Raw genomic sequence first — 20,850 nt, 5'->3', positions numbered from 1 at the left:
ATTGATGGGAAGAATGAAAATATTATATGATCATATTATTATGTTATACTAGTATGGTATATTAATCATTATATGAATATAAAATAATAAATATAATAAAAGTAATTTTTAAAAAAATTTAAAAATAATTTATAAATTTTTTAAATATTATATCTAAATTATATTATAAATATGATAATTTGATTAATTAAATTATAGACACGAAACATGATCGTCTTAATCTCAAATTCCCTTAATTAAACTCTTCTTTGATTATTGATTTATTATTAAATATGATAATAAAACAAAAGGAAATAAATATTAAACCTTAATTTAAATACATGGAGAAGGTAAACCTATAAATGCCTCAAACTTGTACGTCAACTTTCTCTAATTGGCTTTTCCTTTTGATAAGTCCTTCCTACCAGTCCCCACCTTTTCCTTCCTCATGTCGTCCTCCGGCGAGACCCTTCCCCAATCCGACCCGGACTCGTCTCCGGGTCCAACCCAAGCCCTAAACCAGAACCCATTAACCATCCACCACGTCTCCTTCAACCAAGACAATACCTGCTTCTCCGCGGCCACCGACTGTGGCTTCCTCGTCTTCAGCACCGAACCTTATGGCCCTCAATTTCGTCGCGACTTCAACGCCGGTCTTTCCCTCGTCTCCATGCTGTTCCGCTTCCAACTCTTCGCCCTCGTGGGCTCCTCTCCGTCCCCCGCCGCCGCCAACACGAACGCCGACACCAAAGCCCTCCTTTGGGACGACAACGTCTCCCGCTGCGTCGGCGAGCTCTCCTTTCGTTCCCCAATCCGCTCCCTCCGCCTCCGCCGCGACACAATCGTCGTCGCCCTCCTCCACAAAATCTACGTCTACAACTTGTCGGACTTCAAACTGTTGCACCAGCTCGAAACGACGTCGAATCCGAAGGGGTTGTGCGAGGTTTCGCAGGTGACTGGACCCATGGTGTTGGTCTGCCCGGGGTTGCAGAAGGGAGCAGTGAGAGTGGAGAATTATGGGAGTAAAAGGTCTACATTTATAAATGCTCATAGTTCGAACATCACGTGCTTGGCTTTGTCTTATGATGGCAGGGTCTTGGCCACGGCTAGTACTAAAGGAACTTTGATTAGAGTTTTTAATGCTTTGGATGGGACATTGATTCAAGAGGTAAGATGATAATTAGTACTACCTGACTATGATTTTCATTGAAGGATTTTATCCGTTAAGTTAGTTAGCCGCCTCCTTTTTTTCTTTAAAAAAAATATGAATTTTGATGTTATTTTAACTCGCAAATAAACATGGAGTAATATTAAGAAGTGTAGTATGTGAATTGGTTTTGAATTTTTTTCCTTTTTAAGGAGTAGATGTGTGGGTGTTTAAAGGATGAGTGTTCAAAGGTTGGTTTCGATGTAGGGATTAATGGAGTACTTAGTTTTAAAATCGACAAGAAGAGTTTTTGGAAAATAGTGTTTGATGTTAACATCTTGTAGAAATAATTAGTCAAAGCTCACTGTCGAAGCATGGTTCGAAATTGAATGATTGAATGTCTGAACTGGAGAAATGAGAATGAATGTGCGAATAGCTTTTATGGAAGGGGGTGGAGGCTTGGGGGGAAAAGGGTTCTGTTGTTGATTACAAAAGGAAAATTTAATGTATTTGAAGTCATGCTTCAAAACCTGTAGACTCGGCTAAAACTAATGCCTACATTAGAAGCTGTTTTTGATGCCACAGAATTGTCATATAGTGTTTTTTCTGGATGGCTTATTGTTTTTAATGACCTTGATTTGTTTTTGGCAACTATTGAGGCAAGTTTTGTTTTTTTTTTTCCTTTCTTTTTCCTCTTGTTAAGATCCATGAATCTTCTGCAGGATTTCTCATTTGGACTTTTTTAAGAGTTTTGGGCAAATGATGAGTGGTTTGTCGGGATTTTGTGGGTTGTTCATTGAGATTCTTTGAAGTGTTTGTTAGTTTCCTGCTTGCAAGTAATCTATTATTTTATTTGGGGTAATTTCTGGCAGCTGGAGGTTTTTGAGCAATCTATACATTAAGTTCACAACTTGGTGCTTAATGCAGGTAAGGAGAGGGGCAGACCGAGCAGAGATATTCAGCCTTGCTTTCTCTTCCACTGCCCAGTGGCTAGCTGTCTCAAGTGACAAAGGAACGGTCCATGTCTTCAGCCTCAAGGTTGATTCTGTAGTTTTAGGGAATGATAGGTCAAGCAGTGCATCTGAATCACCTCTTTCTAATCAATCAGCTTTATCATCCCTTTCTATTTTAAAAGGTACATCCCTCTGCTTTTTACTTCCTTTTAGTTGTGTGAACTTTCAACTAGGAATTGAGTAGAAACTAGAGGGTTTTTAAGCTGTTTGACTTAGATCTAGTTTTGAACTTTGGCTTTGTGGATTACTGAATTTGGTGAAGCATAGATCAAGAACTATGTGCATGAAGGGACTGCTTGACATACAAGCCTATTATTCCTCAATTACTCCAACTTTACGTTTATGAGGGTTGGCTGTTTTTATCTGTCAAGCTTATTTGAGGTTTGTGATTTTTGTAGGTGTATTGCCAAAGTATTTCAGCTCAGAGTGGTCAGTGGCTCAATTTCGGCTGCCTGAAGGCACACACTACATTGTTGCCTTTGGACAACAAAAAAACACAGTCATGATTATTGGCATGGATGGAAGGTAATTGAAAATACATGGTGTTTAGGATTTTTTTTTGTTGTTATTGACTGATGCTTGTTTAATTCACTGTATCAGCAGGCTGGGCTAATGACATAGATTGTTACCCAGCGTAAGATACTTTAATGGTTATTTGCCTAAAATTATTGACAAAGTCTGGATTTTACATGTTAAATGATTCTGTTGGCACATCAACATGAATATTCATGGCTCTGTCATGTCGTTGAAGTTACAGTAATTTTGATTTTCATATGTTACTCAGGTGGCCCTAAAGGCCTCTTCAGTTGTCCTTAGTCCATGAAACTTCTTGATTGGTCAGAAGAGTCTAACATGAATAGTTTTGTTTCGGTATCTTGTTAATGCAGCTTCCTTCGATGCAAGTTTGACCCAGTGAATGGTGGACAAATGACTCAACTTGAAGCTCACAATTTTTTAAAGCCAGAAGAAACATTTTCGAAGTCAGACTGAAGATACTATTAAGAGTAAAACTTCATCTGTAAAGAACAGATATAGGGTGTATATATCAAATGTAAATGAAAGTAAGTTAGCTTTCAGTCTTGGTCTTGACTTTTACTGGCCATAAGAATCAATAATCGTTTGTCTTAATACTGTCACTAACAGCTTGAAAATTTTCCAAATTGTTCATACTTTCCTTTCTAGTTTACCTGATTAATGAAGATGACAAAGTCGTGTTACGTGATGGACAAATATTGATATGTTGACAAAGAAAAGCTGGTTGCCCCTTAGTTTATATCTTGTTCTTGGATCAGGTGGAAGAAAAAGGCCTGCTGTTGATAAAGGTTGCTTCAAGTACATTAAAGAACTTGGGCATAAACCTTAGAAAAGTCTGGGTACTATATACTCGAACAAGTTCTTCAACATTTATTTTGAGTCAATGAAGTTTTTCGGATTAATGATAATATAATTACTGTTAGATTCGATGCAACTTCTCTTTTTGCATATGACCTTACTAGTTAATGTGATCATGTGATAGACTTAGAATCTTTCCTTTGTTGCCATGCAAATTTGAATGCAAAACTGAACTAAATTAAACACAAACATGAGAAGTAGAAGAAGAAAAGAAGGAAAAAGACCTTGGAAACAAATTATCTTATACTAGTTTTTGGTCCAATGACTTTGGTTTTGGGTGTTTCAAACCAACATGAAAACTTCAAGGTGCCTATCCGATTCTCTGAAGAATCATTGATGGGAACCTATTGTTCGAGGTATGAGTACTTGGCAACCTGTTTATTTATTGATTGATTTCTGCATTTTCATGATTTGATCAACTGTTTTGTATGCATTTCTATTTTTTTGAAACAGATGCTATCAATGCTACAAGAGGAACAATCATTGTGCATGGACAGGTAAGCTATATTGTTTTTTTTTGAAGAGGTGAATTTCATTAATTTCCAAGACCAAGTTACATATAGATAACATTACATATGTATAGGACCTCTCAATAGATCTTTCTATTACGACAATCCTTATTACATGACTTTAAAGCCTCATTAAAATTCTTACCATGGAAAAACCCAACGGTACAAAAACCATGATTAAAGAAAAGAAAGTACTTTAAAAATCATGTATTACGTAAAATACGATACCTTTATATACTAATTAAATATCGCAGTTAAGGATTTTGTATAGTTGATTTGTGTGGAGTATTTGGTTTCAAATGTTGTTTAATATTATTGATAACTTTGTTGATGATCAATAAAGAACTTAAATGGTGAGAAGTGCTTTGGGCATCCCTTCAAAGCATTAGGCTAAAGGACCTTTAAACTTGATAGTTTTAAGTTACTAATTTTTCTATGGTTGTTAGTAAATTCTAGTAGATAGCATTAATGTAACACATTGTCTTATTTTTTTTTTTTTTTGAATTGAGAGAAAAGGGATTCGAACCTTGAGGGGATCATACATTAATCAATAAGTCAAATACTCGGATGTATTGTCATAACGTTTTTGATTACTTGTTGATTTAGTTTATGGATAGATTTAATTTTATCTCTTTGATCATGCAAATCAATTTCAAAGCAAGTAAGTTATAGATTTATATTATTTAATGCACTGATAGTGTATAGAATCTATATATTGTTAGCACACCACAAACCATCACTTCATTAGACCAAAGAGTTTTATTTTTATTTATTAATGAAATGCCGTTTTGTGGTGGGTTAATATTGTATAAAAATTATATATTTATAAATCTAAAATTTTTCGATACATAAAAGTTTACGTTCATCTTACTCTTGATTATCTTTCCTTGATTTGATTAATTCAATTAAAAGATTCGAGAACAATGATTTTAATAATATATATATATAACAAAGAAAAAGCATAGTGATTTAATTGGTTAGCAACATTAATTCGGCTGAGCAATAGTGTCGTAATGACATTTAGAGTTAGTCCCAAAAGTTTCTTCTAAGTTGGGCCTTTGATCAGTCCAATTAAGTCCAATAAATTGTATTGGATTTAGTTTATCATGGTATTGTGGTTTGATCATTAATTTCCCTTGGCCTAAATTCAACTCAAACAACTAAATTGTATCGACCAAATTGTTAGAAAATGGACAAACAAGAAATATTAATAGAAGGCAAGTAAGAAACCCCGAAACAGCACGTTTTCAATAATTATAGGCCACCCTACCTATGTTTGATGATAGTATTATCATTTTTAAATGCAAGCATTTACGTTGGATATTCTTAGACTAACAGTCCACATTTACAATTTAATAAAGGCTCTTTTCATAGATAATCATTGATTCATGTAGATTTTTTTATTACAAATAAAAAGAAATTGAAAAAAAGACAATCAACCTCAAAGCGTATTTATTCCGTTAGTAACTCAAGCCCTACAACTCCGTAGCTGTAAAGATCACTTTTTACCAATAGATGTCTATAGCATACTCCGTGCTAGGATATTATAAATGGGGTCAAACTTGAATCAGGGAGAATTAATTGAGTTTATAAAAAAAAAAAAAATTCAATCAGAAAATTGAAACAAAATTCACCAAGAAGAAACCCAAAGTGGAGTGAAACTTTTACAAGAAACCTTTCAATATATATAGCTTCGACTCATAAAGGTTATGTCAATTGTCTACTATCTTCTTTAGTTTTTCTCTTTTAAAAAGCTTTCTCCTCTCTTCTTAGCAGTAACAAAAAGAAAATCCTTAGGCAAGATGATATTTGGGGAAGGAATAGTGGTTGATGTTCTCACTAGCCTAATGCTTTTTTGCGGAACGATTTCGAAATTGGTTCCTGATTATTTGACAGAACGCATTAAGCTTTGGCAAGAGAGATTGAAGAACTATTTCTTTCCTAGCATTCGCATCACATTTGACGAGTTCACTTCTGGCCTTTGCCATCGTAGCGATGCATATATCGCTATTGAGTACTACCTTAGCTCCAAATCTATTGCACGAGTAACCAGGTTGAAAGCAGAATCTTACAAGAGAAAGACACCTCTTTTATTTTCTTCAAACCACTATGAGGATATTGAAGATGAGTTTGAAGGCATCAAGGTTACGTGGCATAAAGGAAAACATTCCCCTGATAAGGAAATAATATATAATCGAGCTCTTGATGATAAGAATTATTACACTCTTGTGTTTCATCCTAAAGATCGGGATATTGTCATGGAGCGATACTTAAATCATGTTTTACAAGAAGGTAAAGATATAAAGAAAAAGAGGAGGCAACGAAAGCTTTATATGAATTCTGACGAAGGCTGGGATTACACATTGTTGGAACAGCCTGCAAGTTTTGATTCTTTTGCTATGTATCCTGAGAAGAAAAAAGAGATCATCAATGATCTTATAGCATTCAGTTAGGGAAAAGAGTATTACTCTAAGATTGGCAAGGCTTGGAAACGTGGTTATTTGTTGTATGGTCCTCCAAGAATTGGTAAGTCTACTTTGATTTTGGCTATGTCCAATTTTTTGGGTTATGATATATATGATCTTGAGTTAATCACGGTTAAAGATAATGCTCATTTAAAGACTCTTTTACTTAACTCATCACGGAAGGGTATTTTTGTGGTTGAGGATATAAATTGTTTTCTTGATATTACGTAAAAACAAAAAAGATGATTCTGATTCTGATAATAAGCGTAAAAGTAAAAGTAAAGTTACATTATCAAGATTTTTAAATTTTGTCGATGGAATTTGGTCTGCTTGTGGTGGAGAAAGGATTATTGTGTTTACGACCAATTATGTCGACAAACGTGATCCAGCTTTGATCCGAAGGGGAAGAATGGATATGCATATCGAATTATCTTATTGCATTTTAGGAAGGTTTAAGGTGTTGGCAAAGAATTATTTGAACCTTGACTCACATCCTCTCTTTGAAAAAATTGGAAACTTGTTGGAAGAAGTAAATATGACTCCAGCAGATGTTTATGAGCATTTGCTACACGGCAGAGTGGGAATAGATCCAAAGGCTTGCTTGGAAAGCTTGATAGAAGCCCTTGAAACTGCCAAGGAAGAGAAGATTGAGGAAGAAGATGCTAAAACCCTTGAAACTGTCGAGGAAGAGGAGATTGAGGAAGAAATTGTCGAGGAAGAGGAGATTGAGGAAGAAGATGCTAAAACCTTTGAAACTGTCGAGGAAGAGGAGATTGAGGAAGAATATGTTAATTTTTTTAAAAAAGAAAAAGTCCAATTAAGGGATTTTGGTTAATTAATTATTTCAAGTTTTGTTTTTTTGTTTTTATCTATTTTTAAATTTCTAAGGAGGTTGAGACTTGTGGGCCAACTTGACTTTTGTAGATTATTTTCAATTCTATTATCATTATATAAGGATTTTTAATTTTATTTCGTTTCAATCCTAGTTTGCCATTATTATATACTAGTATATAATTGCTAATTATTCATATAATACTTATTAAAATTTATTAATGATTATGAATATAATTTTAAATTTTAAATTATAAATTTATTAATATAATTTTTATCAATAATATTCATAAATATTATTTTTAATTTCTTTATTTTAAATTCAAATTTAAGTTTTTTTTATAAATATTAATAATTAGATTCTCATATTTAATTTTTTTAATTTTTAATCAAATTCAAGTATATTATGCATAGTTAAATTTTAATCGAAAATATTCTACTCATCAATCATTCCCTAAAATTAATTAATGTATATTTTTACAGTGTAATAAATTGACCTACCCTTGAGATTTAAAAAATATAAAAAATTATTGAATTAATTAATATACATTACAGCAGAGATATGAAAGCCTCACTATAGCCATTGAGCATGTAAACTGCAACAATCATCCACCTGGAATTTTATTGAATCCAATGGAATGGATATATGAACACCAGTTTGAAATTGGATTGAATAATTAAGGTTAGTTAATATAAGAACATGAGTCCAAACAAAAATAAGAAGATGTATTGCACTGATAAAAGCGAAGCAAGTAGCTGAAATGCAAAAATGAAAACAGGAAGGGAAGAAGAGAATTGCACCTGGCAAGTTTGATTAGTAAATCAAGATCCAATTACTCAGAGAAATCATCTTCCAGATTGAACCAAATTTGATGCAATGAAAATCTGCAGCAGTTTACTCCTTTCTCTACAGTAATTGTGCATGACTTTTTCTCTTGCAACAGATTGAAAACAAGTATTGGTACAGTAGCTGCTGAAAATTCATCGTGATTTTCTCTGTGAAGTTACTCAGCTATTAAGCTAAACAGCAATCAATGTATCTAAGGAATACGTGGAGAAGCTTTATGAAGTTGCCTTAACTGTTTTGCAACATCAGTTATCGTTGGCTGGTCTTCTGGATTTTCCTCGGTGCAACCAAGTGCTATCTTTGCAAAAGCTACCAATTCATCACGATTGATTCCTTCACTTGAAATATTTTGATCCACAATTTCAATTAACTGATTGCTTTCAACATAGGACTGCACATATTCTTCTACAATGGCATCCTCTGCAGCATAATGTTGAGAAACATTGCTTCTTCCTCTGCAGTTCTATGGTGATGGTTTTGCCGTCAGGGTTCCTTCTGAGTTTGAGGGCATCATGGAGCCTGAGGTACATGTATTCATCTGATCAAATCTTGTATTTAACATGCTTTTTTAATAGGATTGTATTGTTCTGCTGCCTTCTGTTTATCAAATATTTAATTTTTTTGAAGTTTAATGCACTTAATTATCCCCCCAAAAACATTTGGAATGTAATCTCCAATTACTTGTTCTCTGCAATTTCAAAACATAGGAAATGATGGTGTTCTTTAACTTGGTCAGGTTTTGGATTTTTTTCCCCAATTTCGTAGCAGAATGGTAGAATGTAATGTATGCTTTTACTTCATAGTATTACTTTTGGTTGCTAATAGGCTACATTCTAATTCTTCCTCAGAATCATAGTCCAAAATCCAATCTTTTCTAGTAGTGTTGATGCTTAGTTTTTGCTATTTAATACTTCATTCTGGCTAAATATCTACTGCATTCTATATGTTGGCTGTCTATGCATGGCATAAAGCTGCAAAAAGAGATGCTTCAATACTCATTTACCAAATTCAGTTGTTCCTGGAGAATAATTATTGGAGCTAATACTTAATTACGATCGACATTCTTAGAGATAATAGAGTTTTTGCTGATAAACTTTGTCATTTGCTCTATCTTTGTAGGATTTTAATGGTGGAGCATCTCTGTCTGGGGACAAAGCAAAGCCCAGGACTTTTGCTGCACGATTTGCATCTACTGATGGGTATTCAGTTTTATCTTTGATGTTTGTGTTCATTTTTTGTGTTTTTTGTATGATCAGATGTGCAGATTATGCTCCCTAAGATTAGTTGACGGATGGAAAGCATGCACAGAAAAAGTTTAGTTCTGTGAAACTTCCCATTTCTCAGCTTGTATTTGATTTGTTGTCATGCTGGCATGTGCAGATCTGAGGTTTTGAGTGTTGTCATTCGCCCGACCAATCAACTCAAAATCACCTTCCTAGAGGATTGTGTCTTGATGTTTAGTATTACAGCTAGATTAGCTTCAAGAGCATATCTGAATTGTTGTAATGTTAGGAATATCTGCAGTGTTCAAATTTGCAAAGGAAAAAACAAGTCTCTTGGTTATAGATCGATTTCAACTTATTAGATTATACCATGCAATGTTTGCACTGTTATTCTATCCCTTGGATTAATCTGTTTCAACTATTAGAGAACTTAAATGATCTTTTCTTACTTGAACAGGCCCAAGATATTGCCGATTTAGGTTCCATAAAGGAGGCAGCTAGAATCTTTGTCCCAGGTTGGTTATAACTAAATGCTAGGTCCCAGGTTGAATTCAGTTCCATAAAAAGTGAAAATTCCTGTCTATCAATTATTATGTAGGAATAAATGACCACTAGCTCTCTTCTTGGCTTCTGTCATCTTTACTATTGGTCTTCAATTCTAGCAATGGTGCAATGGCAGGTGGCGCAACTCTTTATAATGCCCGAACCATAAAGATAAAGGAAGATGAAGGTTTCAAGTAAGTTATAGTTTCAAGCATCCCAGTACTACCGTAAACTATCAATAATTAATTCAATTAGTTAAAAGAATACTACTTGAACAGTTACGCTTTGCAGTAAGTAAAAGCAATCAAGGGAATAACAGACTGTAGATTACGCATAAACACAACCAAGTCCCCCACTACTGTTATAAGGTAGTGTTTCTCAGAATTTAAACAGATGGAAATGGAAAGGAATGCAGACCTGCCTTTCGGAAGTATGCACCTTACATGACAGATGAGATTCTGCATATTGCACTAAAAAGTGACAAAGGATAATGAATATAATGGAGAAGAAACGTTATTGAAAGCATGTAGCAATGTCTTTGTTGTTTCTGAGGAGCTTCCAGGATTTGAGTTTGATGTGCAAGAAGTATTCTGAATCAGGGGCAGTATGGATTACAAAATCCTCAATTATCTCATACTCCACCCTGAAATTCCATGTAAAATCAGCTTCACCACCAGCTTTTCTTGACGCCGGATTGGATTTTCTGGTTTTGCCATGGAGTCTTGGGAGTGAAACCTATACATAGACGTTTGATTCATCTATTAGACCTTGAGCAGAAACAATTGTAAGATAAAACTTTCGCCATTTCATTTCATTGTTTAGGTGATACCGGAAATGAACATAAATTTGATTAAATCGAAACATGTATATAAGTTTTTATTATCAAATTTGATTTCGTCATTTAATAACCTTAATGCGTGTTAATGTATACATGTAAATACAATATTTGTTGTAAAAAATTAATACAAGCATGTCACCGAATATTTAACATCTTTCTTACATGTATTGTGTTCATATAACCATTCTTCGAAATTAAAAGAAGATTCTTCTAAATTAAAGGAGATTAATTAAGTGAAGAAAAACAATAAAATCTTCATAGCTTAACCCTTTATTATTCTTTTGTCCTTATCCAGAGATGGAAATAGCAATTGGTCAAAACATTGAACAAATGAAAGTTTGATTTTGGTAAGACAATATCTAGAAGATTTGGAGCATATTGAACAAGCTCTTTTCATGCTTGCAACTTGAAATGATTCTCTCCCTTTTTGTAGTGGTATTTGTTTTCTTGTGTTAGACTATAGGGAATAAATGCTTCAAACCATTTGTTAATGACAAAAATGAAGATCAAAGGTGATGATGCCATACGTGAAAGAATAAATTCAATTCAATCTTCTATCAAATCCAAAAGCAACAAAATCAGTGCCCTCAAGAACATTGCAGAAAAGTTGCAATTGATTATACTTCAACTCAAACCCATGATTGATCCCCATTTACATTCTCAACAACCTAAAGAACAGAAAGAAAAGAGGTGAATGAGAACATAAAAAATGGCAGTTTAGAAATCAAAATCAAGCCCATCTTCAATACCAGCCTCATAGGCATCTCCAACCATATCACCAATCAACATTCCACCCAACAATCCACCAGCCAACCCCAACCCCAACCCTGCTCCCATGCCACTCTTCTTGGGCTTTTGCGGCTTCTGCACTGGAGGGTAACCATATCCAACCTGAGCTGCAGGAGGATATCCTGGATATCCATAACCTGGAGCGGGATATCCATACGGTTGATATGCACCACCGGGTGGAGGATAGGGGTAGCCTGCCATCCCATGGGGCGGTGGTGGATATGCTCCTGCCGGAGGAGGAGGAGGGTGTCCGGAGCTTCCTCCTGGATAACCAACCGGTGGCGGTGGATACGCCATGGCTGGCTTCTCCCCATGTTTGTCTACGTACATGGCTTCAGCCCCTGGAACTGGAGGTTGCGGAACAGGTTTGCTGAACTTCTCTCCGAACTTGTAAGAGAAATCCAGGACACCCTTTGCCTTGCCGTTAGGCAACCTGACGCTGTAGCTTACATTCTGCTCAACCTTCTCGTCCGCGTTGTTGTGATCGAGCAGCTCCTTGATGGGCACTTGGACAACACCGATATCTTTGTCTCCAAGCTGACGTTCGGATTTCAGACGGAACACGAGGTTAAGCCGGTTCTGTCGGGCGTTAGCTTCGTCTACGGTGAACCTCATGGTGTAATTCCACTTGGGGTTGGAGCCACAGTCTTTGTCGACAGGAGTCTTCTGCGACGTACGATGATCGCCATTGATTGAAACCACAGCATACACGTCCATCTTGGTGAACAAATTGACGTCCTTCAGGTCCTTGCCTGAGATTACATTAATCTCCAAGGGCCTAAACTCCATGTTATCTTTCTACCAAACAAAAAAGTCGCAAAGAGAATGAGATTTCGGTTGAGAATTCAAGAGAGGGTTTTTCAACAGATTCTGAAACTTGGGTTTGGATCGTAGAGGCGAAAGGATATATATATATATATATAGGGAGAGATTTAGGGGGAAGAAAACAGAAAAGGAAAGAAACCGGAAGGATCGGTGGCTTGAAACCGCCTCCAGGGGAGATTTTATTGTGAAAGAAAAGAGCTATCGGGTGGGAACTAGAATATATTCTCCGCGTCTATTAGATATGCTCGTATTAAATTCTTTAAATTTTTAAATTTAATATAAAATATTATCTTAATTCTCGTGAAAACTATAAAAAGAATTAGATAAGAATAATATGATTTTAGGTTTTTCAGTTAATTAATTGAATTAAAAAATAGTTATTGAAGGGTGGAGGAACAATAATTTGGGTCAAAAGCGTTTACATTATGAGGTGTGATGCGGGTGGGGGGGGGGGGGGGGGGGCGTCTGCTGAGACGCGTAGGAGGGAGGCGTGTGGTTTGGCGCTGTATTTACTATGTATGCATGAATTGCTTCCAGAGGAATTAATTCTTTATCGTTGTACCTTTCGCCTTTAGGATTTGTCACAAACAAAAACAAACTTTATCCTTCAGGATTAAGGAATTAACGTTATCTACTCGGGTCGGGTCTGAGATGGGGTTTTAGCACAGACCATGGGTTAGGTCGCAACAGATTCCGTGGAGAATGGCTGTGATTTATTTTGGTTCTATTAGAATACCAGGGTAGGGATCCAATTTCATCAAATACCTAAGACAAACAAAAATACAATGATGGGTCAAAGACACAACTCCAGTTCAAATGATTTAAAGGTAATTCTGAATCTCAATTTTACATCCAACAAGTCACAAATTCGATCTCCTTGAATCCGAGAGAGATTAAGTAAAGACTACGATACCACCAGAAAAAATATAATGAAATCCACCGATAAGCCATAAAAAATATAAGGGATAATTTTAAATTTTATCCAATCAAGTTAACTCTTTTTATTAAAGTAAAATATATATATTATTATTAAAATTTAAAGGAAAGGCACGAAATCATTTTTACCGAATATATAACTCAAGTAACTTTCTAAATTCAATTCAAAAGATTAAGAAAGAAGTCTCAAATATTCCATTGAGCAGCCACATTGAAAATGTCAAACTCCCCGTTGACACTCCCTAATAGTAGAAGTAATAGTAGTAGTACATAATACCAAACATGATGAAATTTTCTCGAATTAATATCACATAAAACCATTTCCTCACAAAATTTGCTGGCAAACAATAGAAACCCTATATGCTTCTTCACTCAAGTACCATACTCTTTGAATACAAATTCTGATAAAAATTTTGGTAAACAGAAAAATATATTGCACCAACAGCCATATGTAAACTGTATAATAAACTGAAACTATAATCTACGAGACATATGTATTCATGCAAAAACCCCGGGAGGGGTTTCCCGTTCAGGCTAAACTAGATATCTTATTTCCCATCGAAGAAAGAACCTTGGTTAAGTAAATAAAAAAAATATTTTGACCCAAAAATTTTTATCAATGAGAATAAATCTAGCAATCACTATTTAATTAGGCTTTCAATTGAATTTTCAGGCATCGTCGGCAGCGTTTTGTGGAGGGCTTCCTGACAGCCAACCCCATACGCCACCTGAGCCCTGCCTCTTTGCATTTAAGGCAGCTTGTTCAGATGCAGCTTTTTGTCGCTGCAGGAGTTCGAGTTCCTTTTGTAGTGTTTCCATCGTCTGAAGCTTCTGCCGCAGCTCCGCAACATCAACCTGTTGATTCGAGAGGATTAGACGACGGTTAGAGTTGGATTAGCCCTTGTATAAACTAAGTCTTAATAGTAGTAATTAAAACAGTCCACATAAACGCATGATCGAGAAGTAAACTGTGACACCCTATCTTCCAAATAAATTCATACTAACAATGAAGTTTGAGCATATTTCAAATTCACCTGGTATGCACCATGATGTAGTTGTGAACCTTACCTGCTTTTAAATTCTCATTTTACAGCGTTGGAGAATGGTAGTATTAAAGGAAATCAGAGTTTGAATGAATCCATTGCCTAAAAACAGATAATATTCCATTACAAGCAATAACTTTGTTCTCTTGATTTGAACATACCTCTAATTTGAAACATCTTGACTGCTCGGCAGCAAGTTGACCACGTACAGATTGGAGCTCCTAAGATATAAAAAAAATTTAGTGAGAAACAAGTCTAACCTAATACACACCACTGTTCCCAAACAAGAAATTACCTTGTACAATTCTGTGTTTCGAGCCTCAGCTTCAGCTAGTTCTTGCTTTAGCTGGAGCGACTGCAACTTCTCCTTGTTGAGTGATGATTCCAGCTCTTCCTTCTCCACCTTGAGTGTTGCTATAATGTGCTCACTGGTCTCCTCACCTTTGGATTTCTGCATATACTCTAAACTTAAGCAGAAGAAATAAATTGGCAAATATGACAATCTGTATGTAAGAGAGTAAATAAATTATAAATAAACTAATAATTTACTATAAAGTTGCAACCTCAAGAATAGATAAAAGTTCTGCAGAGGTCAAAAGCAATATGAATGTTATGAAGTATATATATTAAATCCACTATATCAGACATACATCGAAAGCATTCAAGACATGCGTAAAGCACACGTGAACTTTATATCAGAAGATTTCAACCAGCAGATTTCCAATGAATGGAATTGAATGTTGAATGCAATATCAAAATATTACATACCATGGGCTCTGAGTCAACATTATCCACAACAATTTCTCGTATTTTTCCTTCTTGACCAACTTCAAACTCAGACTCCAAATCTCTGGTAGGATTTGTGGCATTATGCACTGCAGAAACACTGTCAGGAACAGGAGCCTCCATTATCTTTGATTGCAAGGTTGACTTGTGACTTGGCTTAAGAACATTAACCTAACAGCAAAACATAAAAGATCAAACAAAAACATAAACTCATATACAGAAGAGGCTAGAATTGTTTCTACCTCACTGTTGTAACGCCCATTATATCCTCCAAAAGATATAAGTATATCTTCAACATTGAGGGAGCCCACAACCAGACTCAAGCCCTGCAATAATAGACAAGAAGATAGTAATTTCACAACTTCAATCACTGCAGTGGAAGTTATCTGCTATTTATAAAGACTGATGGACCAGAACTATACAAATTGTTCAATGTTAACACGAGTGTTACATACAAAAAAAGATAAAAAAAAGAACCTCTTTTCTCCATGACTTAATAAAGTATTGACATTCCTCTTGAAGAGATACACAGCTTCCAAAGTTTCAACTATTTCCATGGAACGATTTATTAAATTTAAAACCGATGAAGATGATCAAGTTAATTGATAAGAATGAACATGATGGAAGTTATTAAAGACAATCCAGTCAAATAATCATAATAATTACAGAGAAGCACAACATCATATGCAGAAAGTCTACTTTATTTACATGCATCTTTCTACCATTACTTGTTGAATTGACACACAGAAGTTTAAACATTACAGCATTTCTTATACATACGAATACCAATATACATATGATTATGCAATCCAAATAAAGACTGCCACACGCATAGCATTTTAAAGGCAACAAGCATCTGTAAAATGTAAAATACCTCACTAGCAAGAGGAACACGTCCTTTAACTGATGTCACAACTGACCATACGAGGGTGAACATATTAAGGACAACAGTTTCTGATGCCCCTGCAAGAAGAGAATAGGACAAACAATAAACATTAAGGAGTAGTAATAAAAGTATTTTTTCTCACGCAACCAACAGATCCCACCTAGCTGTTTCTAATCTTCATACCAAACTGACAGTTCAATAACACCAAAAGTAAGCATGTACTGGGGGCTCTACGTCCAAGGAACAATAATAATAATCTTCTATTTGATTTTTGAAGTGAGTCATTTACCGCTTTTATTGTCTCCACCGCCAGCAATAAACCAGTTCTCCCCAACTGTCACACCTGCATGACCAGCTCTAGGAGTTGGTATCTCACCTTGTTGTGTGGGTCTTGACCATTCCATCTACAAATCCAAATACATTAAAGATAGAGATACTGATTCCTCATACAAGCACATGCAAAATGCAAAAACCCAAGAGAGTAATTATCTTACAGCTTGCAAATCAAGGACATGCAAATCATTGAAGCAAGTAGCATGTGAACCCCCACCAAAAATAAGAAGGTAACGTTCAGCATGTACAGCAGCAGCATGATCAGATCTTGGTGATGGAGGTACCCCCCTGCATGACAATGAAGATAAACAAATATTAAAAGTTACCAAGGAATATAAATTTAAAATGACACTCTTCCAACCTATAAAATGATTGGGTATGAGGGATTACTCAAAATAAAGTGCAATATAAGTATTATATCAAGCTGTCTTTTGCTTCATAAATGTGCAAATGTAATCAGGTTATTAATTCAATTTTGATCACAGGCTAATCTTATGAACCAGATTGAAATCTGGTATGATAATTGAACCTTAATAAGGTTAAAATTAACAATGGATAAGGCTGATTGTGCATGCAACAAGACCCTAGTTCAAAGCCAGCTCTTCAGATTTGGCATGCAGCAAATGTGATTTCAATTACAATCTAAATGTCAACGGCTATAGAAGGACCATAGCACATATTTAACAAAAGAACTCAGACCTCCACTAACATGTCTGGAGGGATAGTGAAAGAATAAAATTGCCAAAAAGTAATCTTACACAGCATCAATTTCATCCCAGGTCATAGTTTCAAGATCAAGTATATATAGATCATTCAAGAGTGTTCGCTTCGCATCCTGTCCACCAAATATCACTAAGGTTGTTCCAACAAGGGTCACAGATTGACCTCCACGAGAGACCTGCAAGGTAATCACATAAATTAGGGGGAAAAAAACTCGTAACAATGTTGGGGGAACATATTCAGGAAAATCATAGAAGCTACCATGGGGAAAATAATGGGGAATGAGCATATATAAGCATACATGCATCGACAATTTAGCTTTACCAAGTATTACCTCCAGCCCTATTCAAGCATACCAATATGTTTAAAAATTTTCAGCTAAACATTGCCCAGCAATCAACATTTATGCATTAGGTTTTCAGTTTCTTAAATACCATATTCAACAGAGCAAGGAAGATCAATCCCACCAGCAGCTGCTATCTAAGAGACATTGAAAAACCAAAGCCTGGCCTAATTCTTTTTGTGAAGAAAAACACAAACCATGAACCCCGTAAAATTATCTAAATTTAGGTTGCTGATATTTTTGAGTTGATACAGGAGAAAGAGAGGTAGTTAAGAGGAAGAACAGATAAATACCGGTGCTTTGCCATAAGTCTTTAACATTGACCATGTACCAGTTTGCAGATCAAATGACTTCACTGCCATAAGAATACAGACCAATAAAATAAGCCATCAAAAAGAAAGGAGGCGAAAAAACAATAAAACCCTCAACTTATTCAAAAATTGTTATAAGGGGTGGAAACAAGTACCGTGGATAGTTTCAGAAGGATCCTTTGTATGGCCAGCAATTGAAAGAAGCTTGTTCTCCCATGGTATCTATGGGGAAAAATAGAAGGGAGAGAGAGAGAGAGTTAAATGATATAACTGTAGAAAGACAATCAGCATCACTACAAGAATTTTCAGCAAACAGATACCAGAGAAATGTGCATATTTTTCATTAGAGAACTTTGCTTCTGAGAAGTCAAAAGGAAAACAAAAAGAAACTCAGTTCTTTACTAACCAATGAATGACCAGCACATGGGGCCATGTTTACTGGAGAAGGCGATTCCACTGACTCGGGTCCAACCTTCGCATCAATCTTTGACCAAGTCCAACTTCTCAAATCTAGAACCTGTACCAATCCTCAAATTAGGGGGAAAGCTATCATGTACAGTTATACTGATGCATGAGTATACAAACAAGAATCCAAAGCTTATTAAGATTACAGAATCAGATTAGAGTTTTCCAGCAATGGCCTGGAAACTGAGAATTACAATTTAGTAATACTTCATTTGATGTCAAAAATCATACAGTATACTGAATTGTATTGTGATATTAGAAAAATAATGACATGGCATATAGCATGTGTGTTGCATGTTGAGGTAAATAATTTACTTACATGAAGGTCACATAGGTATCGACCATTGTGGTTTCCACCATATACATACATCTTATCCTGAACAACGGCTGCTCCATGCTGGCAAACAAGAGCAGAAGTTCTTTAGATGAGGTAAAAGGGCAAGAAGAAGAAGAAGAAAGGACTGATATTTAAATGAGAGAGATGCCAATACCTCATATCGGGCTTTAGGAGGCTGACCAGTTATTGGAGGTGCAATCCATTGATCATATACAACAACCGAACCAAGGCCTTCCAATACAACATCTTTGTCCTGAGTTTCCATCAGGCTTCCATTTTCAGCAGAAATGGTCTTTGTCTCAGCAAAAGAATTCCCATTCTCGATGATAGGCTCAACTTTTGAATTATGCTATGAACATGCAAACCAGTTGAGAAGGTAAAAGCAAGTACAAAGAACAAAAAGTCACCTCCGGTTAAGCAACTTGGCTTCTCTCCTTCAAATTTTAAGTACAGACTGATAAAAGAACAGTAAATATACCAAACGAAAAATCAAATTGAAGTACTTGAAAATATGGTGTAAAACTTGTTTAAAAGTTGAGAACAAGCTCTGAAACAGACTTAGATGCCCTTGAAATGGTAAAATTCCCCCAATCAAAACAGTGAAAATAACAGACCATGGGAAATAGTAAAAACACACAATCAAAAACTGTGGAAATAAAAGCTTACTCACATTCATTTGCACATCTATAACAGGCTCCGAAACAGGGTTAGATGCCCTTGAATACCATCCTGGTTCTTCTTCCTGAACAAGAACTCAAAGAACAAGGAATAAAATACTAAATAATTATATAAAATCGAATTGATTCATATACATAGAAAATGTCATTGGCCAATACCTCCAATATTTTCACAAAGAGACGCATAGCTTCTGTAGAAACCATGTTTCCAAGCTGCTGCCAGCTGCATTAACAATAAAAAGCTGAGAAGGACACTTATCAAAAAGGACAAAAGAAAAAAAAAAGAAAATATCATATACAACATCCATCTGACCTATAATTAATTGCTTTTAACCACCTAAATCCTTGTCTTATACATATATAAAAGCTTGCATATACAGAAGGTGGAAATTGGACCAATCTAGATCTCATGGATATAAACTACACAGAAGTACTTCTCCATATTTTTCTCCACTAGAATTGAGCAATACAAACTATGCAGAACAGTGCGCAGGTATCACCAAATATTGAAAGAACTAAAAAGGGTCCAAACTACATGTGTAACTGGACACTCATATCAGAAATGATCCATTCACATCTCCCCTAATCAAAGTTTCTATCATCAACACCGCATTTGAGCACATGGATCAAAACACTGACGTCCTAAGCATAACCATACCAAACCAAAATAGCCAAGCGTAAACACACACACAAACATATACATCAAATTAACCAGTAACATACAACAAGAAGAAGCACCAGAAATTAAAATTACACGGCAGCAGCAAATGAGCTTGCAGACCTTTTCCATTTGCTTTGCTCCACAGGACTCCATGAACTCGGTTTCGGAACATTACAAGGACCTACAGTAGCCTGTAAATCACATAATAATGTGGAAAATGAGTAAGGTAACGACACATGACTCTTCCTATTTCAAATAAATAAATAATTATTCGATTTAATTAAGAGATCAACATTCGAATTGCCTTAATTTCAGAGTGTAAAACCAGATCTACCTAAATTACACTCAAAAAGCTCCCAAAAACATACGAATTATATACAAAAGCAATTGAATATACGAAATCGTTAGCTGAAATCAAATAAACGTAACATTGCTGCAAAATGCAATAAAAAATAAAGAGAAATCAGCAAAAAAAAAAAAAACAAATCGCTGTCGCATCGGAGAAGGCTGGATCCAATGAAATAGAGAGAGGGAAATGAGAATGGTGAAGTTTACCTGCTGGTACAATGCGTAGAGGATCAAAGCGACGTCGTTGGAGAACCTGGAGCTGATGTCTTTGTTGTTGGAACTAGGAGATCCGTCGAAGCCAGCGTAGGAAGCGGCCGCGTAGAATCGTTCCGGGTACGCGAGGCCAGAGCTTGCCCTCGCCATCGTCGCCATTTTCTTTATCTTCTCTTCTCCTCTGTGTTTTGATCTGAGAATTTATATACCTATCAGATTTGAGAAGTTTAAGGCTCGAGGAAATAGTTTTTTTTTTCCTTTTTTCTGAGTGCGAAAATGTTAAAAAAATATAAGGTAGTTCTAAAGGAGGTGTTTGGCTGTTGGGATTGGAAGTTTGGATCTTGCCCTTTTCATTTTTTTTAAAGAATGACAAATTTCACTTATGCCTCT

General features: G+C 35.6%; 4 protein-coding genes and 1 pseudogene across 4 annotated transcripts; 3 read left to right on the top strand and 2 right to left on the bottom strand.

Moving 5' to 3' along the window:
• Window positions 1-339: 339 nt before the first annotated feature.
• Window positions 340-3,369, top strand: LOC18600460 (autophagy-related protein 18a-like). The gene is made up of 4 exons (XM_007030913.3): window positions 340-1,147; window positions 2,054-2,261; window positions 2,538-2,664; window positions 3,027-3,369. Exons 1-4 carry the CDS (start codon window positions 428-430, stop codon window positions 3,127-3,129), a joined length of 1,158 nt encoding a protein of 385 aa, XP_007030975.3. The 5' UTR covers window positions 340-427; the 3' UTR covers window positions 3,130-3,369.
• Window positions 3,370-5,740: 2,371 nt separating this feature from the next.
• Window positions 5,741-7,405, top strand: LOC148763025 (AAA-ATPase At3g28580 pseudogene; annotated as a pseudogene).
• A 631-nt stretch (window positions 7,406-8,036) lies between these two features.
• On the top strand, window positions 8,037-10,694 carry LOC18600459 (uncharacterized). The gene is made up of 7 exons (XM_088806701.1): window positions 8,037-8,088; window positions 8,622-8,707; window positions 9,303-9,382; window positions 9,564-9,630; window positions 9,864-9,921; window positions 10,086-10,143; window positions 10,505-10,694. The coding sequence occupies exons 1-7, from the start codon at window positions 8,037-8,039 to the stop codon at window positions 10,692-10,694; spliced, it is 591 nt and encodes a 196-aa protein (XP_088662827.1).
• Window positions 10,695-11,311: 617 nt separating this feature from the next.
• Window positions 11,312-12,550, bottom strand: LOC18600458 (protein SRC2 homolog). The gene has a single exon (XM_007030911.3). It carries the CDS (start codon window positions 12,363-12,365, stop codon window positions 11,505-11,507), a length of 861 nt encoding a protein of 286 aa, XP_007030973.3. The 5' UTR covers window positions 12,366-12,550; the 3' UTR covers window positions 11,312-11,504.
• Window positions 12,551-13,620: 1,070 nt separating this feature from the next.
• LOC18600457 (acyl-CoA-binding domain-containing protein 4-like) lies at window positions 13,621-20,738 on the bottom strand. The gene is made up of 18 exons (XM_007030908.3): window positions 20,455-20,738; window positions 20,020-20,090; window positions 19,398-19,461; window positions 19,232-19,303; window positions 18,716-18,910; window positions 18,544-18,621; window positions 18,166-18,276; window positions 17,915-17,981; window positions 17,742-17,803; window positions 17,144-17,283; window positions 16,547-16,673; window positions 16,342-16,456; window positions 16,041-16,129; window positions 15,409-15,492; window positions 15,149-15,337; window positions 14,676-14,831; window positions 14,542-14,601; window positions 13,621-14,192 (listed from the first exon to the last, which is right to left on the bottom strand). The coding sequence occupies exons 1-18, from the start codon at window positions 20,617-20,619 to the stop codon at window positions 14,007-14,009; spliced, it is 2,031 nt and encodes a 676-aa protein (XP_007030970.3). The 5' UTR covers window positions 20,620-20,738; the 3' UTR covers window positions 13,621-14,006.
• Between the last annotated feature and the right edge of the window lie 112 nt (window positions 20,739-20,850).

This window comes from Theobroma cacao, chromosome 5, assembly GCF_053813885.1.
Source record: "Theobroma cacao isolate CCN51 chromosome 5, ASM5381388v1, whole genome shotgun sequence".
Classification (NCBI taxonomy): Eukaryota; Viridiplantae; Streptophyta; class Magnoliopsida; order Malvales; family Malvaceae; genus Theobroma; species Theobroma cacao.
The sequence above is the reverse complement of the archived record's forward strand: the minus strand, read 5'-3'. Positions and strand labels throughout refer to the sequence as shown.